Source organism: Thunnus albacares, chromosome 3 (genome assembly GCF_914725855.1).
Source record: "Thunnus albacares chromosome 3, fThuAlb1.1, whole genome shotgun sequence".
Lineage (NCBI taxonomy): Eukaryota > Metazoa > Chordata > Actinopteri > Scombriformes > Scombridae > Thunnus > Thunnus albacares.
In genome coordinates this window covers 21,842,916-21,864,528 of record NC_058108.1, presented here as the reverse complement: position 1 = coordinate 21,864,528, position 21,613 = coordinate 21,842,916, and the positions used below count along the sequence as shown (strand labels likewise).

General features: G+C 38.1%; 2 protein-coding genes across 2 annotated transcripts; one reads left to right on the top strand and one right to left on the bottom strand.

The window, feature by feature from the left end:
- Positions 1–4,190: 4,190 nt before the first annotated feature.
- On the bottom strand, positions 4,191–9,174 carry synpo2b (synaptopodin 2b). The gene is made up of 2 exons (XM_044346985.1): positions 8,472–9,174; positions 4,191–7,543 (listed from the first exon to the last, which is right to left on the bottom strand). The coding sequence occupies exons 1-2, from the start codon at positions 9,157–9,159 to the stop codon at positions 5,202–5,204; spliced, it is 3,030 nt and encodes a 1,009-aa protein (XP_044202920.1). The 5' UTR covers positions 9,160–9,174; the 3' UTR covers positions 4,191–5,201.
- Positions 9,175–14,195: 5,021 nt separating this feature from the next.
- On the top strand, positions 14,196–20,718 carry LOC122979839 (solute carrier family 22 member 7-like). The gene is made up of 10 exons (XM_044347606.1): positions 14,196–14,667; positions 14,976–15,079; positions 16,454–16,608; positions 16,781–16,949; positions 17,038–17,161; positions 17,268–17,377; positions 19,274–19,488; positions 19,595–19,703; positions 19,818–20,024; positions 20,296–20,718. Exons 1-10 carry the CDS (start codon positions 14,287–14,289, stop codon positions 20,327–20,329), a joined length of 1,608 nt encoding a protein of 535 aa, XP_044203541.1. The 5' UTR covers positions 14,196–14,286; the 3' UTR covers positions 20,330–20,718.
- The last annotated feature ends 895 nt before the right edge of the window (positions 20,719–21,613 follow it).

The following is a 21,613-nucleotide window of genomic DNA, read 5'->3' as shown; positions in this document are numbered from 1 at the left end:
TATATTTTGTAATACATGGAACTAAAAGGAAATATACTGTTAAAATGAGAGCAGCTTCTGCGTGAAAGTTAGATTTGTACATTTAACATAATCTTAACTTTGATTTTGAATTTACTGTCATTATTTTATACCAGTATTAACTGCATGTGCGATTTTTCTATAACATCAATGCACCTTCTTCTTGAGTAAACAAAGAAATTTAACACAATCACAGAATGAAACAAAACCATTTTCATCTTCAATAAATATATACACTTCTCAGTTCACAAAATGATGTAAATCCACCTCAAACATAGAAATAAAGCCAAAAAACTCCACTTTTTAAGACAATGAAGCATTTTCATATCTTTTAATTTTTAGTTTGTGTTTTAAAAGTGCAAAAATTTAAAATTTTACTTAAGAAAACTGTCAAACATGGTAACAGCCCATAAAAAAGCCTTGAAGGCTAAAAACATACATCAGTCATATTAAAACACTGACACTAAAATCTGTGATCACCACTCAGTGCAATAGGAAAGATAATTAATGTACACATGCATACAACATTTTTTAGTCTTAACTTGAATATATACATTACATTAATAGCTAAAGATGCTTGTATCCATTTTTGAAATATTGCATTGTTAAAATTTAACTATCATATCCCAACACTGGCAATCAGTGCTGTTATACAGAAAGATAGAAATACGTAAAATATGTGTAACCTGCAGGCACTAGAAACTGCTAGACGTTCATTAAAATGTTCCCACTTTCAATATACCTGCTATCACCACAGCAACAAGAGAGAGAAAAGACAGCTTTATACAGGGCGAGTAACATCCGTAATGGTTATCTCTGTATAAAATATTGAGATATCAATGAATTAGCATAATGTCAACTTAAAAAAAGTGAACACAAAGTCAGTTTTATAGCTAAATATACATGAGTGAAAAGCCTCACATGCCACACGTGCCTCATTTCTCACCAACTTTCCCTAACCAACATTGTCAAAATTACAAGGATTTTCAGTGAGCAACACCCAACTGCATTTTGAAAAATCAACCTATCAAACTTATACCAAATCAGTGTTTCGTCCATATACCTCTTAGATCTATTACACGTTCAGTTTAACTTCTAAATCTCATCACTACTTTGACTTAAATCACTTATGTAGCAGTCACCTTCTGTCCTAAATAAGTCTGTATAACCTACAAAAACATAATTATTCTGAAATCATCACTGGACACAATAGCAAACTCATCCATTAATACTTAGCAGGGTTATATCTCATCAGCAACACAGCACAATAGCTATAGTAGGTTGTTGTGCTTTTCAAACCAAGTGACCACACATAACATGAAGATAGCAATGTTTTTTTTGTGTGAGACCCATCACTCCAATTAAAAGTTGAACACAAATAATGTATTGTCTAAAATAAATCTCTGACCTATTGGATAAGTTTGAACCAACACATGTCAACAACCTTCTTTTTCATTGCTGTGACTTGAACACAAGGTTAATTTTGTGTCCCCCAAGTTCACTATAATTTACATTACCATCATATACCATTTATGTCGATGTATATTTCTCTTTAACTGACGTATTTCTGACTTAATCAGTGGTATTAACTTCTCTGGACTGCACTATACATGGGAGAGTACTGTGTAGAACTGGGGCCTTGTCTCATGTATCCAATACTGGCCCTACGGGCAGGCCCTAAAGGCTGGGCAGGTTTGAAGGGAGGCCCATAGAAGGCTGGTGTCTCAGGTGAAAATGTCCTGCTCATGGACGGTGCCTGGAAAGCTGGGGCCGCATGATAATAACCCTTACTGACAGATGCAGGATCAAGAGACACCCTACGCTTCCATTCATCCGGAGGCTCTGGCAGAGACCTGCGGTGCCCTGCGGATTTGACATTAGAGGCAACCGATGACGGGAGGCTCTGGAAGAAAAAGGCCTCGTCCACTGAACCAATGGGGCTTCTGGATGCTGCCTCCCAGGGTGTCAGCGACTTGTAGGCTCTTTCTTGAAAGGATGTTTGCCGTTGTGGAGGTAAATAAGATGGTTGGCCTCCAGGTGTGCTCAAAGGTGACATATGTCCAGGAAAAGACACAGAACTCAGTTGCCTGGGCAGGCTCAGGGAGCGGCTTCTGCCAAGTCCCTGAAACAAAAGCACATATTAGTTGACTAGAGTGAGAGCAGTGTTGCAGACTTTGCTGCCACCCACTGGATCCGTGGACAACTGGACAACTAGTAATTCTATATTTTTATTACAGTAATGTTTTATTTAGAACTGAATGATAAGTTTTAGTGAAAAAAGGGTTGCAAACAAATGCAGGATAACTGTTTTTAAATAACTTAAAAATGTTCATATTTGTAGTCCAATTAGTGGACTGGGTTATGTTTGATTGATATAAATGTATGTGGTAACCACAATTTATGACATTACAAAATATTTATAATAACTGATGAAGATTTCAGAACTTACCTGCTGTTGGTTCATGAAATGTAAAATAAGCACAGTATTCATCAAATACATAAAAATAATGGTTACAGTTAGCTTGGAACTATAGCTTTACCACCATGTCTTTGTTTTCTCTCCTTAAAGGGAAATACCAGCCAAAAATAGAATTCACATAATTTTGTCAATGTGAACAAGTCTCCTTAAAGGGTTGCTTCACAAAATTTCAACCTGGATTGAAACATTTTTAACACCCACACAGTTTTTTTTTTCACTTATTCTAGCTGATTAGACCTCTTCTCAGGTCAAAGTTGGGTGAATCTATTCTGAGAATTATATGAGGTTGGTCACCAAACCCCCCTCCAAAAAAACAAGCTAACAGGAGGGAGAGGGAGATGTCAATCAAACACAGTCTTGAGAAGACCTCTAATCAGCCAAAAGAAGAGAAATCATGTGGGTGGGTTTACCATCCATCTGGAGGACCTTTACTATTGGAACTATGTATGAAAATCTGACCAAAAAATGCTCTCTACATTATTTATCTGAAGTTGTCAGCTCAAAAACCACTTGTTGTATGTCGTATCTGACCTGAAGTGCAACCTAAACTCTCAAATCTCATGGGCCACTGTTATCTACAGACTAGTTTCACTTGAAACATTGACCATCACATTATTACCTCCTCTACATAGCTCTTTGTAATGGTAATGGTGTGATACAAACTTTTATCATATCACCACAGGAACTGCTGCAGTCCTGTTAGCAGTAGTTGTTTCTTTTGGGTTTAAAAGAACAAATGTGTGTGACAACAGCAGGCAAACAAATTCTCAATTGAGAATTTGTTTAAAGCTAACCTGAAGATAAACCCAGATGTAAGATGTAATTTTTAAAAATACATTTATATGTAATTCAAGAATGACATACTGTACCCTCTACATAAGTGAATTGCTCTTAAAGCTGAACCACTGAGAGACCACCCTGAAGTGATGATATTATTCAGACGCAAACCTCAAAGCTGCTCCATTAACAGCAAATATCAGAACAACTCTGAGGACACTGAGACACCACTAATGGTGATTTTACTGTGATATAGGGACATTTCACAACTGGAAGCCTTAGATAAACCTAATCTGGAAGTAATACTGCCAACAAAAACTCTGTAAAGCCATGTTACCAATCATTATAGGTCCTCATTTAATGCCAGTGAACACAAAAACTAGTCACCCGATGACATAACTTCACTTCTTGATGCTCTGATTTCCAGCTTATGGAGAGAGTTATCTGTCATAATGACTTCTTGTCCACAGTCATTAGAAACAACAAAAATGTAAATTCTGATTTGGGGTGGCTTTTCCCTTTAATTGGCAACCAGCACCTTGAAACAAATGCATGTAGAAAATCTTTTTGGGGTCAAGTTCATAGTTCCAAACTTTTCACATTCAGACTGATGGATATGTTGTGAAAACAAACATACTCATCAGGTCAGTGAAGTTGAAAGATATAGGTCAGTGACAGTGTAGACTTTCAGCAATATAATATTTTATATTAATATTAACTATAAGTTATTGAAAATAGCCAATAATGTGGTGGGTCTTGGAAGACTGATACTGCTGAAGGTGCAACAAATATGAATAAATTGTGTGTATAAAAGCATTTAAGTGTGAGGCAGTGAGCAAGATGGAGGAAAAAGTCGTGATACAGTCGTTCAGGAAAAGAGAAAAGAAGCTCATGACACACATAGGAAGTACACAGGTAGGAGGAAAGAGAAATTTAATAGCATGACTGTGCTGCGTACAAGATGTGCAGAAAAGACAGAGACATAGAGGCAAACAAAACAATTGTTTCCTATTTTCATTTTGAGTTGCTATTGTTAATATGTCAATGTCAATAGCAGAATACTCAAATCTCAGTGATAACTTTCTCATGTTTTACATCAAAGATGAGGATACAGAATGCCTGATGACGTTACTGACAGTTAAATAACTGACCATAACTGAAAAGAAAATATATCCATATAAAAACACAGTTAAAGTAATCAGGGTTAAATTATCACAACTACCATTAATGCTTTTAGCTGTTGTGAGGAATGAGACTGAAGGAATTGCAAATTGTATGCATCCAAAAAAAGAAGTGCATATACAGTTTCTCCCCAAACACAATAAATTATTTGAATTGTATGAGTTACTGTTATCCCAGAGGACATAATTATGAAGTTTATTTATATATTTGATTTAAATGTAATAAATGTTATAGTTTTTTATAGTCTTTGAGTTGATGTGATAAATATGCAAGTGATGCATGTGATCTTATTAAAAAAAACAAAAAAACAAAACTAGATTAAAACTAGATACCTTAGTTGAACAAGGCTCCCTACACACATTATTGCACATATAATAGCACTTCCTGAGAATCACTACACATTATTTTGTCTCACATTTCTTGTTTCAAGCACACCTGCACCTCCCAAGTTTCAGGAAGATGATGTAATGTGCTAAATTACTTATTTATATTTTTAAAGCTACAGTAGCTTTGCTGTACATTCAACTGTCTTCTTATGTTTTCCCTGCATTGCCAGCTAAATATATCCATATAGCTGCATGCTGTAAATGATTTTGGATGTGGCCTACATTTAGACAGTGCAAAAGTCTCTCTACATTTCTCTTGTCAAGTAAGACATTTTGAATGCTGCTAAGTTGCAGATGTAATTGTAGTCTAATGTCCCAGTGTTGACTACACCAGAGCATGACCATATACAGTATTATAACTAATGAATCATAGCAACATGCTTCCAGTGTTTGCCTGTCACTACTGGCTTCTTAGCAGAAAACTTTGGCCGAGGAGCCATTTGAAGTGCGCCCCTAGCAATAAGAGATGCAGGAGAATAAGCTGAAGCTATGCTGTCACCAGTAGATGAATGCTGCGAGGTCGAACTTGCGGGTCGAACGCTCGGTGCTTGCTTGTTGGTTATGTGATGGGCAGCAGGTGTGACAGTGTGCTTTTCATCCAAATGCTTGTCAGTTGCAAAGGGCTCAGCTGATATGGCATTTTGGCGGGCAGAAAGATTTTTGGAACTTACCGATCCAGAGGGCTTAGCAGAGGCTTCTGACTTGCTTTCAACATCAAGCTCAGAGGCAGTATAGGAAGAATGAGAGGGGGCAGATCTATATTTAAGGTTTTTGATGACCTCAAACTTTGATGCTGGAGTTGGTTTAGGGCTGGGGCTTTTATCGTACGTGAACAGTGATGAGTCCAACTGATAAGGCTGATGTTTCATAATATCTAAGGCATTGAGGTGCTTTGGGGCTGCTTTAGGTTTTGCTTTGGTCTTAGGCTTAATTTTGGGGCTTGTGGAAGGGGCTTGTTTTACTGCTGATGGAGGGTAGAAAGGGGCAAGAATGGGATTGTATGATAAAGGGGGTGGAGCACGAACATTGGAAGAATACCTCCAGGAGTTAGGTAGGGACGGCGTGGGAGAATGGGATCTTGTTTTGTTAGCTTGCACTGTTTCAGCATCAACAACAAACTTCTCCATACGGGACTGTCTTTTGGCAAACAATTCTGCACCTTTTCCCGCCATGGTTGGCCCATCACCAGCCCGACTAATACCTCTGTCTGAGTATTGACCCTTTGGAGAATCCTGTGATGTTTTTGATGGGTGGACATAAGACTTCCCTACTTGTGGTGGACAAGAGGCGACTGAGTTTAGAATGCTGTCTGATTTACTCCTTGTGGGTGACGGTGGGTGATGTGGGCTGTAAGTAGGACTGCGGGCCTGCATACTCACAGGGGATCGTGACGGCTGTTGACTCCAGCTATTTGTGGTTGGCTGAAGATGAGGCTGAGAAGAGGAGTTGACTGGTGCCCAAGAACTGGCAGGTGTTTGAAGTGTTGCCTGAGCTTGATCTGATGCCCATCGGCTGGCCATCTCTTGAGGCTGAGCCCAATCTTGCTGTTGTAAGTAATGCTGATTATGAGGCCCCACAGGACTGCGAGAGGGTTGTGAAATCGGACTTCTTGGTGGGATATAAGGCTCACCAGAAGGACCTCTCATCCAAGGTGGGCATTTTGGGTTGATGATAGGTTTTGGGGCTACTGGAGGGGGATTCTTGAGTTTTATTGTTCTGGGTTGCATGAAGTTACAAGCTTCAGCACCTAGACTAAAACAGTCTTCCTCTGCCTCAATATAAGATCTCCTTTCCCCTTTGTTTTGAAGGTGATCTGATGCTTGTTGTTTATTAATGCCTTTCCGTTTTGACTCTGGAAGGATGCCGGTCTTAATTGCTGGCACAGATATTCGCTCATCTCTTGAGGCTATGATGTCACCAGTTGGGGACCACACTTGCGGACTAGTGTTAACAGGCACAGGTACTTTGAATCTTGGTTCTTGCTTCCTTTGCACTGGAGTAACGGCACCAGGCATGGCAGCAGCAGTTGTCCTGTCTTGAAATCCTAGGAAGGGCCTTGCAGTTCTGTTTGGCACCAACGGTCTTGGCACATTGGATAGGTGGTTTGTCTGTTGAATATTTTCTTGGTATTCTACTTGCTGCTTGACATTTGCATCCATGTAGGTGCCTTGATCAGTATGCACATACATTTCCCTATTGTCGTAAATATTCCGTACTTCTGTGTGCTCAGGCTCTGTTAATGCCTCCACAGGTAATCCTTTACTCCTGAGTTCTTCTTGCTCTGACACAATGTCATCCATCCGTTTGCGGCGCTGGGCAAACATCAAAACTCCCTTCCCTTGTGTCTCTGGTAGGGCTTCCATTTCTCGAACACTTCCCCAATTCAGACTTAAATTATGCTGCTGGTGATAAACAGCGTACTCCTCCTCTAACTCAGAGTCACTTTTCGCCACAAAGTTATACTCAGCTGCTCTGACTTCTTCAGCTTCTTCTTCAATTTGGTCTTCACTGTCAAGCTTGTTATCACCAGTCCCGTAACTCACAAGTGTGTACTTCTTGACCCTTTGGCGACGTTTTTTAAACAGCAAGGCTCCCTTATTTTGAGGGTTGGGTGCATCAGTTAGAAGCCGTGCAATTCGCTTACATTTAGACTTTGTCTCCTTGACGTGTCTTTCTGATTGGCTCTCGTTGTGACTGAGCCCTGAGACAAAGGAAGAGAGAGAAAAAGAGAGAGAGAGAGAGAAGGGAGGGGTGAGGAAGATGAAAGCATAAAAAAAACTGTAAATAAACAGTAAGCAAATATTATTTTATTTTGGTATTACGTCTGTCAAACTAAGCTTAAGAAGGTTCAATGTTTGACTGGTTAATATTCAGTAGAGTAAAACAACTATAAGACAAATAGGAAATTACATTTTGGGTTTTTGTTTAAGTTTCATACAATACTTTGATATTATTTCAGCTCAGTTTTTAAATGAAACCAACCTTATCATTATCATTATTTTATCATTGTTATTATATGAAGCAAGCACACTAATAACAAGTAAGAGTAATTTTAAAGCTGCCCCTGGTGAAGCAAGCACACTAATAAAAGCATCATATTTACTTACACCTAACTTAGGGGGGTCCATGAGGCAAGGAAAGTGAGGAGCTCAGTTTCCATTGCAGTCAAGTCTTACGATTGGAAAAGGGATCGGGTGTCAGGCCAGGGTGACACATGCTGTTGTCTGTCAAATCCATTTTTGCCAAGCTCATCATATGGTCATATTTTATTCTTATCCTGCTCTGACTATTAAAGCCATGGGAATTCTCCCTGTAAGTCCACCTCAAATAGACCCCACGTTACAGCATGAAAATAACCATCACCCATAGTGCTTTGCACAAATGATTTATTGATTAAATTAAGCATTTTGCTTCATATAAAATCGAAACAAAAAATAGAGCAAAAATTTAATTTTGTGGCTCTGCAGCTGCATTTAAAGCAACCACAAAATTATATCTTATCTATTAATAAATCATACATAATTTAAATTAAGAAATAAGCAGTCACTAAATGCTGTATATTTTGCACACAAGCTTCAAATGTCCACTGGAATAGAAGATAGATATGAGGACAGAAGATAGATACTTACGTGTGTACCTTGCCCAGTGCCTGTCCCGTCTGCACAGATCTGTGTCAGACTCTGAGTTCCACCTCTCTGCCTGCTCAGCACCCTCGTCTGAAATTCCAAAGAAGACAGAAGCAGGAGGTGCTTCACTACTCCCTCCTTCCTCTGAAGATTCAACCCTCCTGTTCCCAGACTCTGGGCCCTGCCTATTACTGGCTCCCAGTGGCTGCTCTGTGGTCAAGGTCAAGGCCAGGGTCATATCAGCAGCACAGCCGAGAGAGGAGGAAGATGACTGAGAGTGCAGTCGTGATATCTGGCCAGTGTGAGGTTCAGGATCAGGGTGCTCTGGTTGTGAGGAGAGTGATGTTGGTGAAGTTTGGATGTGAGGAGACTCTGTAATTGACTCTCTTGATTCACTAAGGTAGATGTTATCCTCTTCTCGGTATGAAACCTCCTCTTCGCTTCCACTAAGTTCAGGCAGGGACTGTTGCTCATATGCAGACTCCCAGTCTTGTGATTGAAGGCGCTCTGGGGACTCTGGGTCAGACTTTGGGACTTGGGCAGGCTGTGGGTCAAAGGGGTACTCTGCGTCACTGACATCTTCTTCATTGTAGGACTCTGCCAAGGACTCAGAGATGCAAAGTTCTTGGGAACCCTCTGAACCTGACCAAGGGACCAAGTTATCATTGTTTTCTTCGGCTTCTGGTTCCATCTCTAATTTCACTTTTACAATGTCCCGGGTGTCACCAATGATACCTTCATTTAGACAAAGACAAAAAGCTTCAGGCAAAGAGCCCTTTCACCTTGAAAGCATTCTGTAACTATCACATGTTACCTATAAAAACACGAAATACCTCCACCTACTGCCAGTGATCTCCATAAACTGACAGGAGTGTAAATAATAGATTTAATGACTCAAAAATCTCAAAATGTGGTAAAATTCAAATTCTAACAATTATTAGCATTCCATTGATGTGTTTACTGCTCAGATCAAGACATTTCAGCATTAGTACACTACCATGTAACTGTCTAAAATGATTCCTTTCCCCAATAGGAAGTACAGCCTTGCTTTGGCAGTTTCATCAGGGCTGCCATCTCTCTAAATGGAATGGTATGTAATATCATGGGGGAAGCGGCATTCACATCCAAGAGTATAAACAAAACAATTGGGTGGCTGTTTTCCGAACTCCTGTTTATATAGTGAGGTTTCCTTGTCTCCACTGCTTTCATCTATCACTACAACAAACGGTGGTCAGCATTTCCATTTAAGAACTAAATCTGAGAGAGAATTTATTTTATACATAGTAGAAATACTAGGCCTCCTACTACCTCACCTAAAGTCAGTGTTTGTTTTGTCACTGATGTTAACTACATCAACAATAAAGTTTCAGTTTTGCTCATATTAGTAGATCGATATGTGAACTGAAAACTATATCTTCATAAACTAGTAGGACAGTGTAAAATGCAATACTGGCATCCAGTTGAAATTGTTCCTGTTAATGCATACACTGTGGATTTATAGACCTTGGCTCAGAACAGAGGAGCAACCCTCAACTGCTGGGAAGGCCAGAAATTACTCCACAGGACCACAACATTTCCTAAAATCCACCAGAAGGTGTCGCCATAATACTGCAGGCCAAAATGGTTACACTTAAATGAATCCACTTCCTGATTGTTCAATTTAAAAAAAAAAGTGTTATATTCTGTGGAAGCTTCATATTTTGTAGTTTCATACTCATTTATCTTTTGTCCTTTTGGTATTTTTAACATGTCAAATTTCAGCTGTGCGGCAGACATGGACTATATGAGACAAAAAGGTCAGAGGCTACAACATACAAGTAGATCAGTTCTTCACTTGGCAGGTTTACCTCAGTTTAAAAGCTATTGAGGTTCAGGGTAATTTAGTAAATTGGAGTAATTTGGAGATTAGACTGTTAACTGTTGACTGTAAACTTTCTTCAACAGAGTCCTTTCCCAGACCCATAGCAGCCAAAGACTTAGTTTTGCTGATGCCAATACTGTGCTGTGGTACTGTGGTGTACTAAAATATTACAAAAGTTGTTTTTTCCCCACACCTCGGCAAACACATACAAACAATTAAACAATTTAGTAGGACTTTTAAAAGAGCTAAATTGCTAAAGAAATAAACAACCCAATATCATCTTTTGAAGTGTCTTGGCATCATAACCATCGGCAATGTCTTTACTAGCTGTCTAGACCAAATGTCATTTAACTAAAAAGGTACTCAGTGAAAGTATGTTTGCCTAATATATAGTAGAATTAAATAATCAGGATTCAAAGTCTAAAGCCCTGCTAGACACTTTTATAGGCTGGAAAGTTGATTAGGTTACATGACAAAAACATATCAACCTACTCATGGTTTTTCTATTATTAGAACCTCTCCAGTACTGTGGATATTAGTTGAGTGTGACGCGAGGGGAGACGCTATACAGTTATAACAATCAGTAGATTTGATCCCAGTGGGAGCATTAATGTGGTCAGCAATCTGGCAGATTATGAGTTGACATTTTGGCCCGTGTAGCGCTAGAGAGAGGCATGTAGTGTCCTAAATTAACATACATTTCATGTCCATCAGCCCCTATCTATTATTCTATTCTATTACTTATTGCATACCACTAAATATTGTGGCCCTATGGAGGCAGTAGATGAAAGACCAGGGGATGATATACAGTAAGTCCAGTATACATCCATTGCTGAATCATCATCATCATCATCATCATCATCATCATCATCATCATGAATATCCAACTAAATATCACAGCAATCAACAGTTGTGTTGGACAGAAGGAAAGATAAACTCACAGACTGACACTTATTCTTTGTTCCTGCTGCTAACAGAAACATCAGTTGAATATTTAGGTTAGTAACTAGGTAAAAATGTATTATTTCACACCTGAATACATCTGCATTTCACAAAACTAGCCCAGTTTTTTAGAGGAACACAATGAGATAAAGTATGTGGAATAGAAAACATACCTTTCCTTAAAAAATGTATATTTAATAGCCTGCATGCCCCCTTCAAATTTGTTCAAAGCTCTCACCGACTTTATTTAATTTTAATCAAATTAAAGTTTTCTTTAGTTCATGCAAGATCTGTCTTGTGTAAGAAGGACAAAGAAACACAACATGTTTTCCAGAGGGCAATCATTGTCATTTGCAAATTTAACAAATTTGAATTTCATAGTGTGTCCTGTCACGTAGTTACACGAGCACTTGCACTGGGCTGGTGGGGTCAGTAAAGCAGCACAGTGACATAAAAAGAGTGCTTCTGTCTGTTTGAATATGATTATAGGATGCTGTTCCAGAACTTCATTCAAAAGGAACATCAGTGTTCTTAGTATTAAAATTGCAGTTAAAATTACATTGAAACTAGTATGTATCACTGTACACATACATTAACACACATGGATTGTGGCATGTGGCAAACATCACTGGATTGAACATTTAGAAAGCTGTTGAAACCTTAAATAAGTTACATTAGATTACATGACTGTTGTATTTTTACTTTACAGATGCCCCGTGACACACAGGATTACTAAAAGTCATGGACTCTGTGTCCCATGCAGACCTTTCTTCACACTTGGTTCCACTTCATTTTAACACTTCACCATCATCAAGCATTACTTTGGTGCTGCAGGAATTTCTGTTTCCTAGTAAGGCAGTGAGCTCAGTGTGTTTGCTCATTGTCATGGAAACGGAGAGTCAGCATCCCTGACAAATGAGTGAACTCTTGCTCTGAAGCATGACCCCCTTGAGCACTAAGCTCCAGCAGATTAGATGTTTCCATGTTCTTACATAATTACACACTAATGAGAAGCATTGTAATAGAACAAAAAACTATTGCATATACAGCTAACATTTTAACTTATTATTAAATTATTATTATTAAATTGAGCTTAAAACAGATTTTCATCAATTAAATTTACACTATCATTTAAATTAGTGAATCAGAAATTAGAGATTAGCCTACTATTTAAGGTTTTGCTGTAAAGGAAAGAACCACAGTCATGCTAATTACACAGGTTTCAATTAAAAGAACAAAACACTCAGTGTCACTGAGATGATTCTGAATATAGCCCATTCCTATATTATTATTCAAAGAGATGTCAATCAGATGTATATTTAGTAGACTTATTTGGTAAATTAAAAACTCAATGAAATCCACAACAGTAGGGATGAATGAATCATTTAAATATGGCTTCACCAATAAAATATTGTAACTGCTGTCAAGAGGAGAAATTAATCAAGGAATCACTTGCCAGACATCATCCACTACTTACAGTATTCATCCCTGAAGAAACTGTAAAAGACAAAAGTTTGTCCAGAAATCACCTCATCAATTGATATCCAGCATTGTTGTCTTCACATCCAGACTGTTGCAGTGCATGCAGATGGCAAGGAGAATATTAGGACCTGTCATGAATTGCAGATGTTCAGGTTATCTACCAACTTGCTCATAGTGCAGCTGTGTTCATGTAAGTGTGCTATTGTATTTAAAGAGAGAGAAGAAGAGGTGGTCCTGCCCCCAGCACCCCTCAGACACAGCTCAGTTAGCATCATGCAGCTGTAGCAAGTTGACATAATGAACCTGTAGGGATATTTTTGGAGTGATTTGAAATGTGCCTTTAGCTTGGTATCTGTGCAGGTATTATACTTCTGATAATAATTTCACATGTTAACTACTAAGAGAAATACAGAAAAAAAATAACTATACAAAATGAACACAGATTTACTGTATGTTGTTTTTCAGCCACTACAGAAGTTGCATAAACAATCATTTGCTCATTGCTGTCAAAATGGACTTTAAATAGGGTAAATCAAATTATGGGTGAAATTATAAAGCTGCTGTATAGTAAATAGATGAGGTAAGACTTCTGTTCTTGTTGACAGGATGCCTAACATGGAACCAACTTGCAAAAGCAAAATGGAGAAGCTACCCTGCAGCTACAGACATTGATATTCACAGTGTTACTTTTTTCCAAGACTTAAATTCATAGCCTACTAATGTGTTTTTTTAATTTAATAATTATTTTCTCTCCACAAAATACCCTGCTTGTTGAGTTATGATGAGCTAATTGTTGTGAATCTTTATGAAAAGCAATTCCACCTGAAAATTGTTCTTTTTATGCTCATTTCCTCATTGCTTAATTATCCCAGGGGGCAGAAGTATTTCTCTTCAATGACACCACAACATTTTCTGTAGCCCCATCTTCAGGTAAACTTTATATTTTAATCATTTTGCTAGTACGGCTCCACAAATACAAATATCAGTATGACTCACTTTGTTCAATCTTTTATATGGTGGAGTTGAATGAACATCTCGCAGTATAAAAGTGTCATCATCATCAAGAGATCTTCTCAAATGCAACATTATGCATGGAAGAACTACTTGCCCGGAGTCATTTACCAGGCACAAAGTTAAATTTTAAAAGGTGTTAACTGTATTTTGTAGCATATCAAAATGTTACCACTTTCAAAACAACAATTTTATGTTGTTACTTGGAGAAGCCAGAGGCATTTTTTCCATGCACCACTGTTTTTTGCACAGCTGTTTGTGTAAGAGACCAGTATATGACTGACTAAGAAAATAATGATTTATCATCACATACCTCTGATTGTATATTCAATCTCACGCCAATTTGTGTGCTGGTTTTTGTCACAATAGAGCCCCTTTACATTGACAGAGCATCACTTGGGTACAGTGAAATGCAATGATTAACTTAGCGTCAGTAAATGTGTCTTGCTCAGTACTCTGTCACCTTACTTATCCTCACTGTTTCGACATTTATCTTTCTGTCGACTCTGGAGGCACAGCAAAATGAAATTTGACAACATACTTTCAGAAATTAATGGATTTGGAAAATTCCAAATTCGGTTAGTCCTGATTCAGATCCTCGCTCGAATTACTATGCCAGGTCACTTCCTGCTGAATAACTTCATGGCGGCTGTTCCCTCTCACCACTGCAACATTAGTGCTCTGGATGATGGAGGTTTCTTCGGGAATTTGACTCAGGAGCAGAAACTGGCTGTTGGTATTCCAGCAGAGCAGGATGGGACTCCGAGCTCCTGCCTGATGTTTTCAGAGCCTCAATATCAATATCTGTCAGCCTCAAACAGCAGTGAGGATGCATCCATTGTTCAGTGTCAGAATGGATGGGTGTATGACAACAGCACCTTTAAATCTACTTTGGCAACAGAGGTAAGAGTCATTCATTATTCATTATTACTTATTAAAAAGTAAGTTGTATATTACTAATATAAAAATACATATTTCTTGTTATCAGACAATATTTGGCATTCTTTGATGTTGAAATTGTTACTAAGTAAATGTTGTTTATTTATTTTAAAGGACCATGTACAATATTAAACATAAATTTTGCCATTTGATGTATTTTACCAAAGTTAGCTTAACACTAATTTTCATCTGCAGTAAATATAATGTGTGCAAAAGTAAGAAATATTTTGTTATGACCAAGTAAAATTTTGTAATGTTTTCAATGGTTTTAGTGGGATCTCGTGTGCAGCAGGAAAGCGATGAACAGAGCAACGGCCACCATTTTCTTCATTGGTGTTATGTGTGGAGCCCCTTTATTTGGGTTTCTAAGTGACAGGTAGGGGAAGAAAAAACATATGCCTTCCATATTTCAAAAATGCCCCTAAATATTTGTTACAAATGTTATATAATATCAAGTCCTAAAAATTCCAGAAAAAAAGTTGTTTTTGTATTGGTACATACACAACTAGATACAGCAGGTTTAATGTTCACAATGTTCAACATCTTGTAGTTCAAGGAGTTAGCATTCTAATTGGCTAATTAGCACAAAACACAAAGTACAGACATTGTCGAGATATTTCACTCAAAAGCTTGAACTATTAGTCGATTAATCATTTAGTCAATCGACAGGAAATGAATAGGCAACTATTTTGATAATTGATTAACTATTCAAGTCATGTTTTATGTAAAAATACCCCAAATTCTTTGATTCCAGCTTCTCCAATGTGAAAGCCTATTTGTGTTTTTCCTCTATGATATCATACTGGATATCAATAAAACAAGACATTTTTTGTCAATGTCTCCTTGGACTCTGAAAAACCATCTCAGGTGGAAATATTTCACTTTTTTATCAATATTTGGACCCAACAATTGATTAATTGAGAAAATAATCTACAGATTCATTGATAATGAAAATAATTGTTAGTTAGATAGAAAGCAGCCATGACAGATGACAAAAATACATGAAAACACAATAAATAAGACATTAAAACACCAGTAAGGCACTAAAACACGATAAAGACACAACTGATACAAACACAAAGGCTATGGTGATTAAAAAATCAGGTGACTGAGTGAATAAATAAATAAATACTCGTCAGGTTAAGAGTTAAGAGTTAAGAGTCAGGTTAAAGTTAATCCACAGACGGTGTGATGTCACTGGGCCTGTGACCCACACAGGCACAAAGAGCTGCTACAACAGGCTGCCACTTGTACGGCGCCATTTTTTTTTTTTTTTTAGTTGCAGCCCTACTCAAAACTAAAATGTCAATTTTATGGTGGCGCTAAACATAAAGTCAGGGTATATCACAGTCATTAAGATACGTCATCTAGGAACCATGAATGTCTGTACAAAATTTTGTGCCAATCCAGCCAGTAGACATTTGTGAACTTTGTCCTGGTGGTGGTGCTGGGGGGAAAGTCAGGGGATCACCAAATTCAGTATCCACTCTCTTGGGACCATGAACTTCATGTACAAAATTTCAAGGAAATCCACCCATTAGCTGTTGAGATATTTTGGTCTGAACCAAAGTGGTGGACCCTCCATTGGCATCCCTATGGGGCATCCCTACTGGCATTTCCTATAAAATATTATACATAAAATACATTTTCAAAATATCTCCTATGCTGTGAATTTTGAATATACATGCAGAATATTTAACCCAAAGTTTTAAGAAAAATAATTACTCATTCTTATTCTTTTCCTGACCAGGTTTGGCAGACGGCCGCTGTTGTTGGTGTCTTATCTGTCATCCATGATGTTTGCAGTCTTCAGTGCATTCTCCCCATCATATGTGATGTTTACAATCATGAGATTTTTTACTGGGATGACACTCGCAGGAATAAGTATCATCTCTATTGTTTTAAGTAAGTAGACTGATGATACAACAACGTTGACCTTTGATTGAGAGAGTGTAAATAATATGTTCAGGCTTTGTTCATATTGGTCTTACAGAAACATACATTTTGTTTTATATTTCAGAAATCAAATGTGCCATTTTTTTGATCTGAGTTTTCATCTGTGCTGACATTTCTACAGATGTTGAATGGTTTGGCATTGAACACAGGACCTTCTCTGGTATAATTATAAGCCTGGATTGGACAGTTGGGAACTGGATGCTGGCTGGATTAGCATACTGGATAAAGGATTGGAGGATGCTCATTCTGGTAGTGACCTCGCCTCTGATAATGGCCGTCTTTACTTGGAGGTATTCAAGTTTCATATTTTACACTTTGCAGCCTAAAATGCTGAATCTTGTGAGGTGTTGATGAGATGCTGAATGTTTGTCACTTTAGGTGGCTTCCAGAGTCTGCTCGGTGGCTTTTGGCAAATGGGAAGGCCGACACTGCTCATCATTACATTGTGAAATGTGCCGAGATGAACAACAGATCAAAGTGTATGGCCAATATCACACCAGAGGTACATTTCAACATTATTTTTGCTTTTAGATAACTGACAATAAAGAAGAAAATACTGTACAGTAAATACAGATATATTATGAATGAACAGTTTGTTTGCTTTGCAGATGTTACTGGAATCTACTGAAACTAAAACTGATGGCAGGAAGTACACTTTTTTAGATCTCTTCAGGACCCCAAATACTAGGAAAATTGCTATATGCTCAGGGATAGTATGGTAAGTGTCAATTTCATGGGATGTGTTAAAGTAACTGTTTAGGAAATTTGCTTACTCTCTGTCTCTCTGAGAGAGAGAGAGAGATGAGACAATTGACACCACTCTCACATCTGTGTGTTAAATACAGAGCTGTATGGATCCAGGAGGCGATTAGCTCAGCATAGTATTAAAGGATTTGGCTTGCAATTTTCGATTTTTCTTAATGTCAACAAATCTCATGTACAGAGCTAAACCAACAATGACTTTATCTACTTACAAGTATTGTGTGTGTATCCAAGGCCTGATAAATCTTATTTCTCAGTGTCGTAGACCTCCATTGTTGTCCAAAAACTATTAAAAACACATCAATGAGCCACACCGCTACACCTGGTATCATGTTTCTTTGCCCCAGAGATGACTGTCATGTTAGTTACACAGACGCCACTGTGCATGTTCCATAGACTGTATATAAAAATGGACGTAGCGAGGTGTGATTTTGCTCACTGATTTGCATTGGAGCCGGTTTGAAGCCCAGAGTTGCTGCTTACAGTCGGCGCCATCTTCACCTTTTGGAGTCAGGACCTTCCAAATAAAGAGTGCGGGGTGTTGGCTCATATGTTCTGGAAACACACCTTGCTACCTTGGACCAGAGCTAACACTAGCTTACTGGGAACACCAAGCCCTGCTCACTTGGGCAAACATTAGCTAACTAACACAGCAGGTATCATAATCAAGTAATATTAAACTTACCAAAATGTTGCAACAGTGGTCAGACTGAGCAAGTCCCGGAGCCAGAGAGAGCAGGTGAGCCAACTGTCAATGACAACTGTCAATGCCATGTGGCAGACATTAAAACTACTAAATGGCTTTGAATCTTATTAACAGAGCAATAATTTCAAAAATGACTGCCAGCACACCTATTAGAGGGCCAGAGTCTATTGGAACCAAGGATTTTTTTGGTGTGACCATTAGTGGTATTGCACTTTGGGACTTCCGTATTGGCTTCAATTTCAAGCCTTCTTCGTCATTTACAGAGCTTCGCTAGTATGTGCTACATAACACAACCTCTTGACTTTGTACTACATTGTACATTGTAAATAATTTTTGTATAAAGTCAAGAGGTAGAAAAACAAATTTTTGGTTTGGCTATGCACATGAGATTTGCTGACAACAAGAAAACTATGTAAAATTGCCAGCCATATCCTTTAAGGGATAGAAGGGGATACAGCGAGCCTTGCTCATTCCAAAGTTAAAAAATATGCCTACCAGCACCCTCTGAACTTCCTCTAAAACTATAATTTGATGGCTTTACATTTCTCTTTGTTCATGGATTACAGAAACTAGTGAACAATGTGTTAATAAGTGAGCCTCAGAAGTGTTGGTGGGTGGATTTTTGGACTTTGAACAGGACCAGATTAGCTGATTTCACCTGTGTCTGGTCTTTATGCTAAGCTAATAATTGCCTGACCAAGCATACAGACATGTGTGTGTTACACATCTGCTCATCTAACTCTCAGACAGAAAGTTATTAAGTTTATTTGTCAAACTGTTGAGCTATTTCTTTAACATAGTTTAAGTCATATAAATCAAATACTAGGAAATATTGATTATTTATAGATAATATCTTTCTTTCTATCAATTATACAGTATAATATCAATAAGTACTTTTAATACAATATTCTATTTTCATATAATATGCAATGTTAATATTATTTAAATTGAGGCTACAAAAATAGCTTTCAGCAACATTGTCGTATACTGCTATTGCTCACTGGCTTATTCATTATCAGTAATGTGTATCATCTTATCATATTTTATGTCATATTTTTACTGTTAGAGCTTTGTATGTATTCACTGTTCACTCAAGTTAAAATAAACAAGTTGGTACAAGTTTACACGCTTTTTTCCATTTTCTAGGTATGGGGTCGCATTTACATATTATGGGATAAGTCTGAATATCACAGGGTTTGGACTAAACCCATACCTCACACAACTTGTATTTGCATCCATTGAAATGCCAATGAAGATTGGTGTGTATTTCTTCCTGGAGAAAATTGGTAGAAAGCAGGGTGAGACCTGGGCCATGCTGTTGACGGGGCTCTGTCTCCTCATCAACATGTTTGTTGCACAAGGTAATTTTTTGTTTCCATTGAATCTAATTGTAGTTATGTTTTACTTTATTTAATTTGCTGCATTTTCATTTTTTGAGAATTCTCTTGATCAAACATTTTCCCTCAGATAAGGAGATCATTCGTACGGCTGTGGGAGTCCTTGGAAAAGCCTTGTCAGAAGCATCATTCACCATCATGTTCCTCTACACAACTGAACTCTATCCTACAGTCATACGGTTAGTCAGCAGCAAACAGAATGTAACTGGTTTGCCCACAGGCAATGATCTTCTACTCTGTTGTGACTACATGTATTACAGGTTCACATTAACCTCAGTGCTTTGATTTTGCAGACAGAATGGGTTAGGCTATACCGCATTTCTGGCACGTCTGGGTGTGTCCATATCCCCGCTCATCATGCTATTGGAGGATGTGTGGCATCTCCTCCCTTCACTGATTTACTGTGCAGTGGCAGTTGGGTCTGGTTTAGTGGCTTTACTCCTGCCTGAAACATTAAACACCCGATTGCCAGAGTTCATCGAGGATATTGAGAAACCAAGGTAAAGAGAACACTGGAAGATTAATGTAATTTCAATATTAAAGCAACAGTAAATGATTAGCCACCTCACTAAATGCCACTGCTAAAGAATAATCCAGTCAACTCTGCAAAAGCTAGTGGGATATGGGTAACCACAATTTATACAGTTTACATGATATCTTCATGAATACTGTTTTAATCATTTGCCTCAAAAATAAAAATGTGTTCTTGTCCTTTCCTGAACTCAGTAATCCATGCATGATTAAACCACTAAAGTTGTATCTATATTGCAGGGTACAATCAACAAGGAGGAAGGAGATCCAATAAAAAAATCACCCTTATTGATAATGAGTGTGAAAATGAGCCTATCCACTGTTTGTACTGTGCATAAGAGAATAGAAGAAGCCAAGAAAAGTGTAACTGCAAATTTACCTGTAGTTGGCAATAAAACACCAAATGAGAATTTGACTATTGGTTTTATTGGAATAAGACATTTAATGAATGTTAAATGCTTGTTAAAGGACCAGTGTGTATGATTTAGGGTGATCTATTGGCATATTGGAATATAATATTCATAAGCATGTTTTCATACGTGTATAATCACATGAAACTAATAATTGTTGTATTTTCACTACCTTAGAATGAGCCCTTTATATATACATAGGGAGCAAGTCCTCTTCTACGGAGCCCGCCATGTCTAGTAGCCCAGAATGGCCAAACCAGACACTGGCTCTAGAGAGGGCCTTTCACATTTTTTCACGGGTTTTCACAGCAACCGTACATGCTTGAAAGGGGAGGGTGAGGGCGAGGGGCATTCAGTTGGTTGCAATCTGCAATCTCACCACTAGATGCCACTAAATCCCACACACTGGTCCTTTAAAGTGTCAAGTGTTTATTATTTATTATGTCCTGCTGTCATGGTACAGGGTATATGGGCCATTTCATTATCAGGTGTCAGCCCAGTGACAGACAGACTTGTGACCTGCAAAGTTCAAGCGGCTATAGATAATGGCTGGATTGATGGGGTGGTGTCATTTGCCTGCTTGTCTGTTTGTTGGTGTTGACACATTCTCTATACAATGACTCAAGACAAATACTTGACAGAAATTGTACGGTCTACGGTCTTTGCTTATATATTTTTTAGTTGGAATAGGTTCCGAAGTATCTTTAGATCATATTTTACAGGGGATATACTATGCACATTTACAGGTCTGAATGTTTAATCTGGGACTCTACTGGAATATCTTTGCATGAATTACAGTTCATAAAAAACTCCATATTTTTACGGAGATTTTAGGCCGTTGTAGCTCCTGTCTCGTTGTAGCTCTGTATGCTACGCCAACAAATTGAAACAAACTACAGTTGTAGGATTTCACTATTTTCATCATAACAGTATATAAATAACAGAAAATCACAAAAATCATAATATGTCCCCTTTAATGTGGTCTCTGTGACTTAGGCTCATTTAACAGCCTGACAGCAGTATAGAGATATTCCCCTCTCAAGTTTTAAGTGAGCCTCTACCCTCCTAACCAATCAGAGGAGGCCAAAGTCAGGGGTGGGAGCTCATGGCTGTCAATCAATATGTGAATGTACTTCTGGCCTACTACT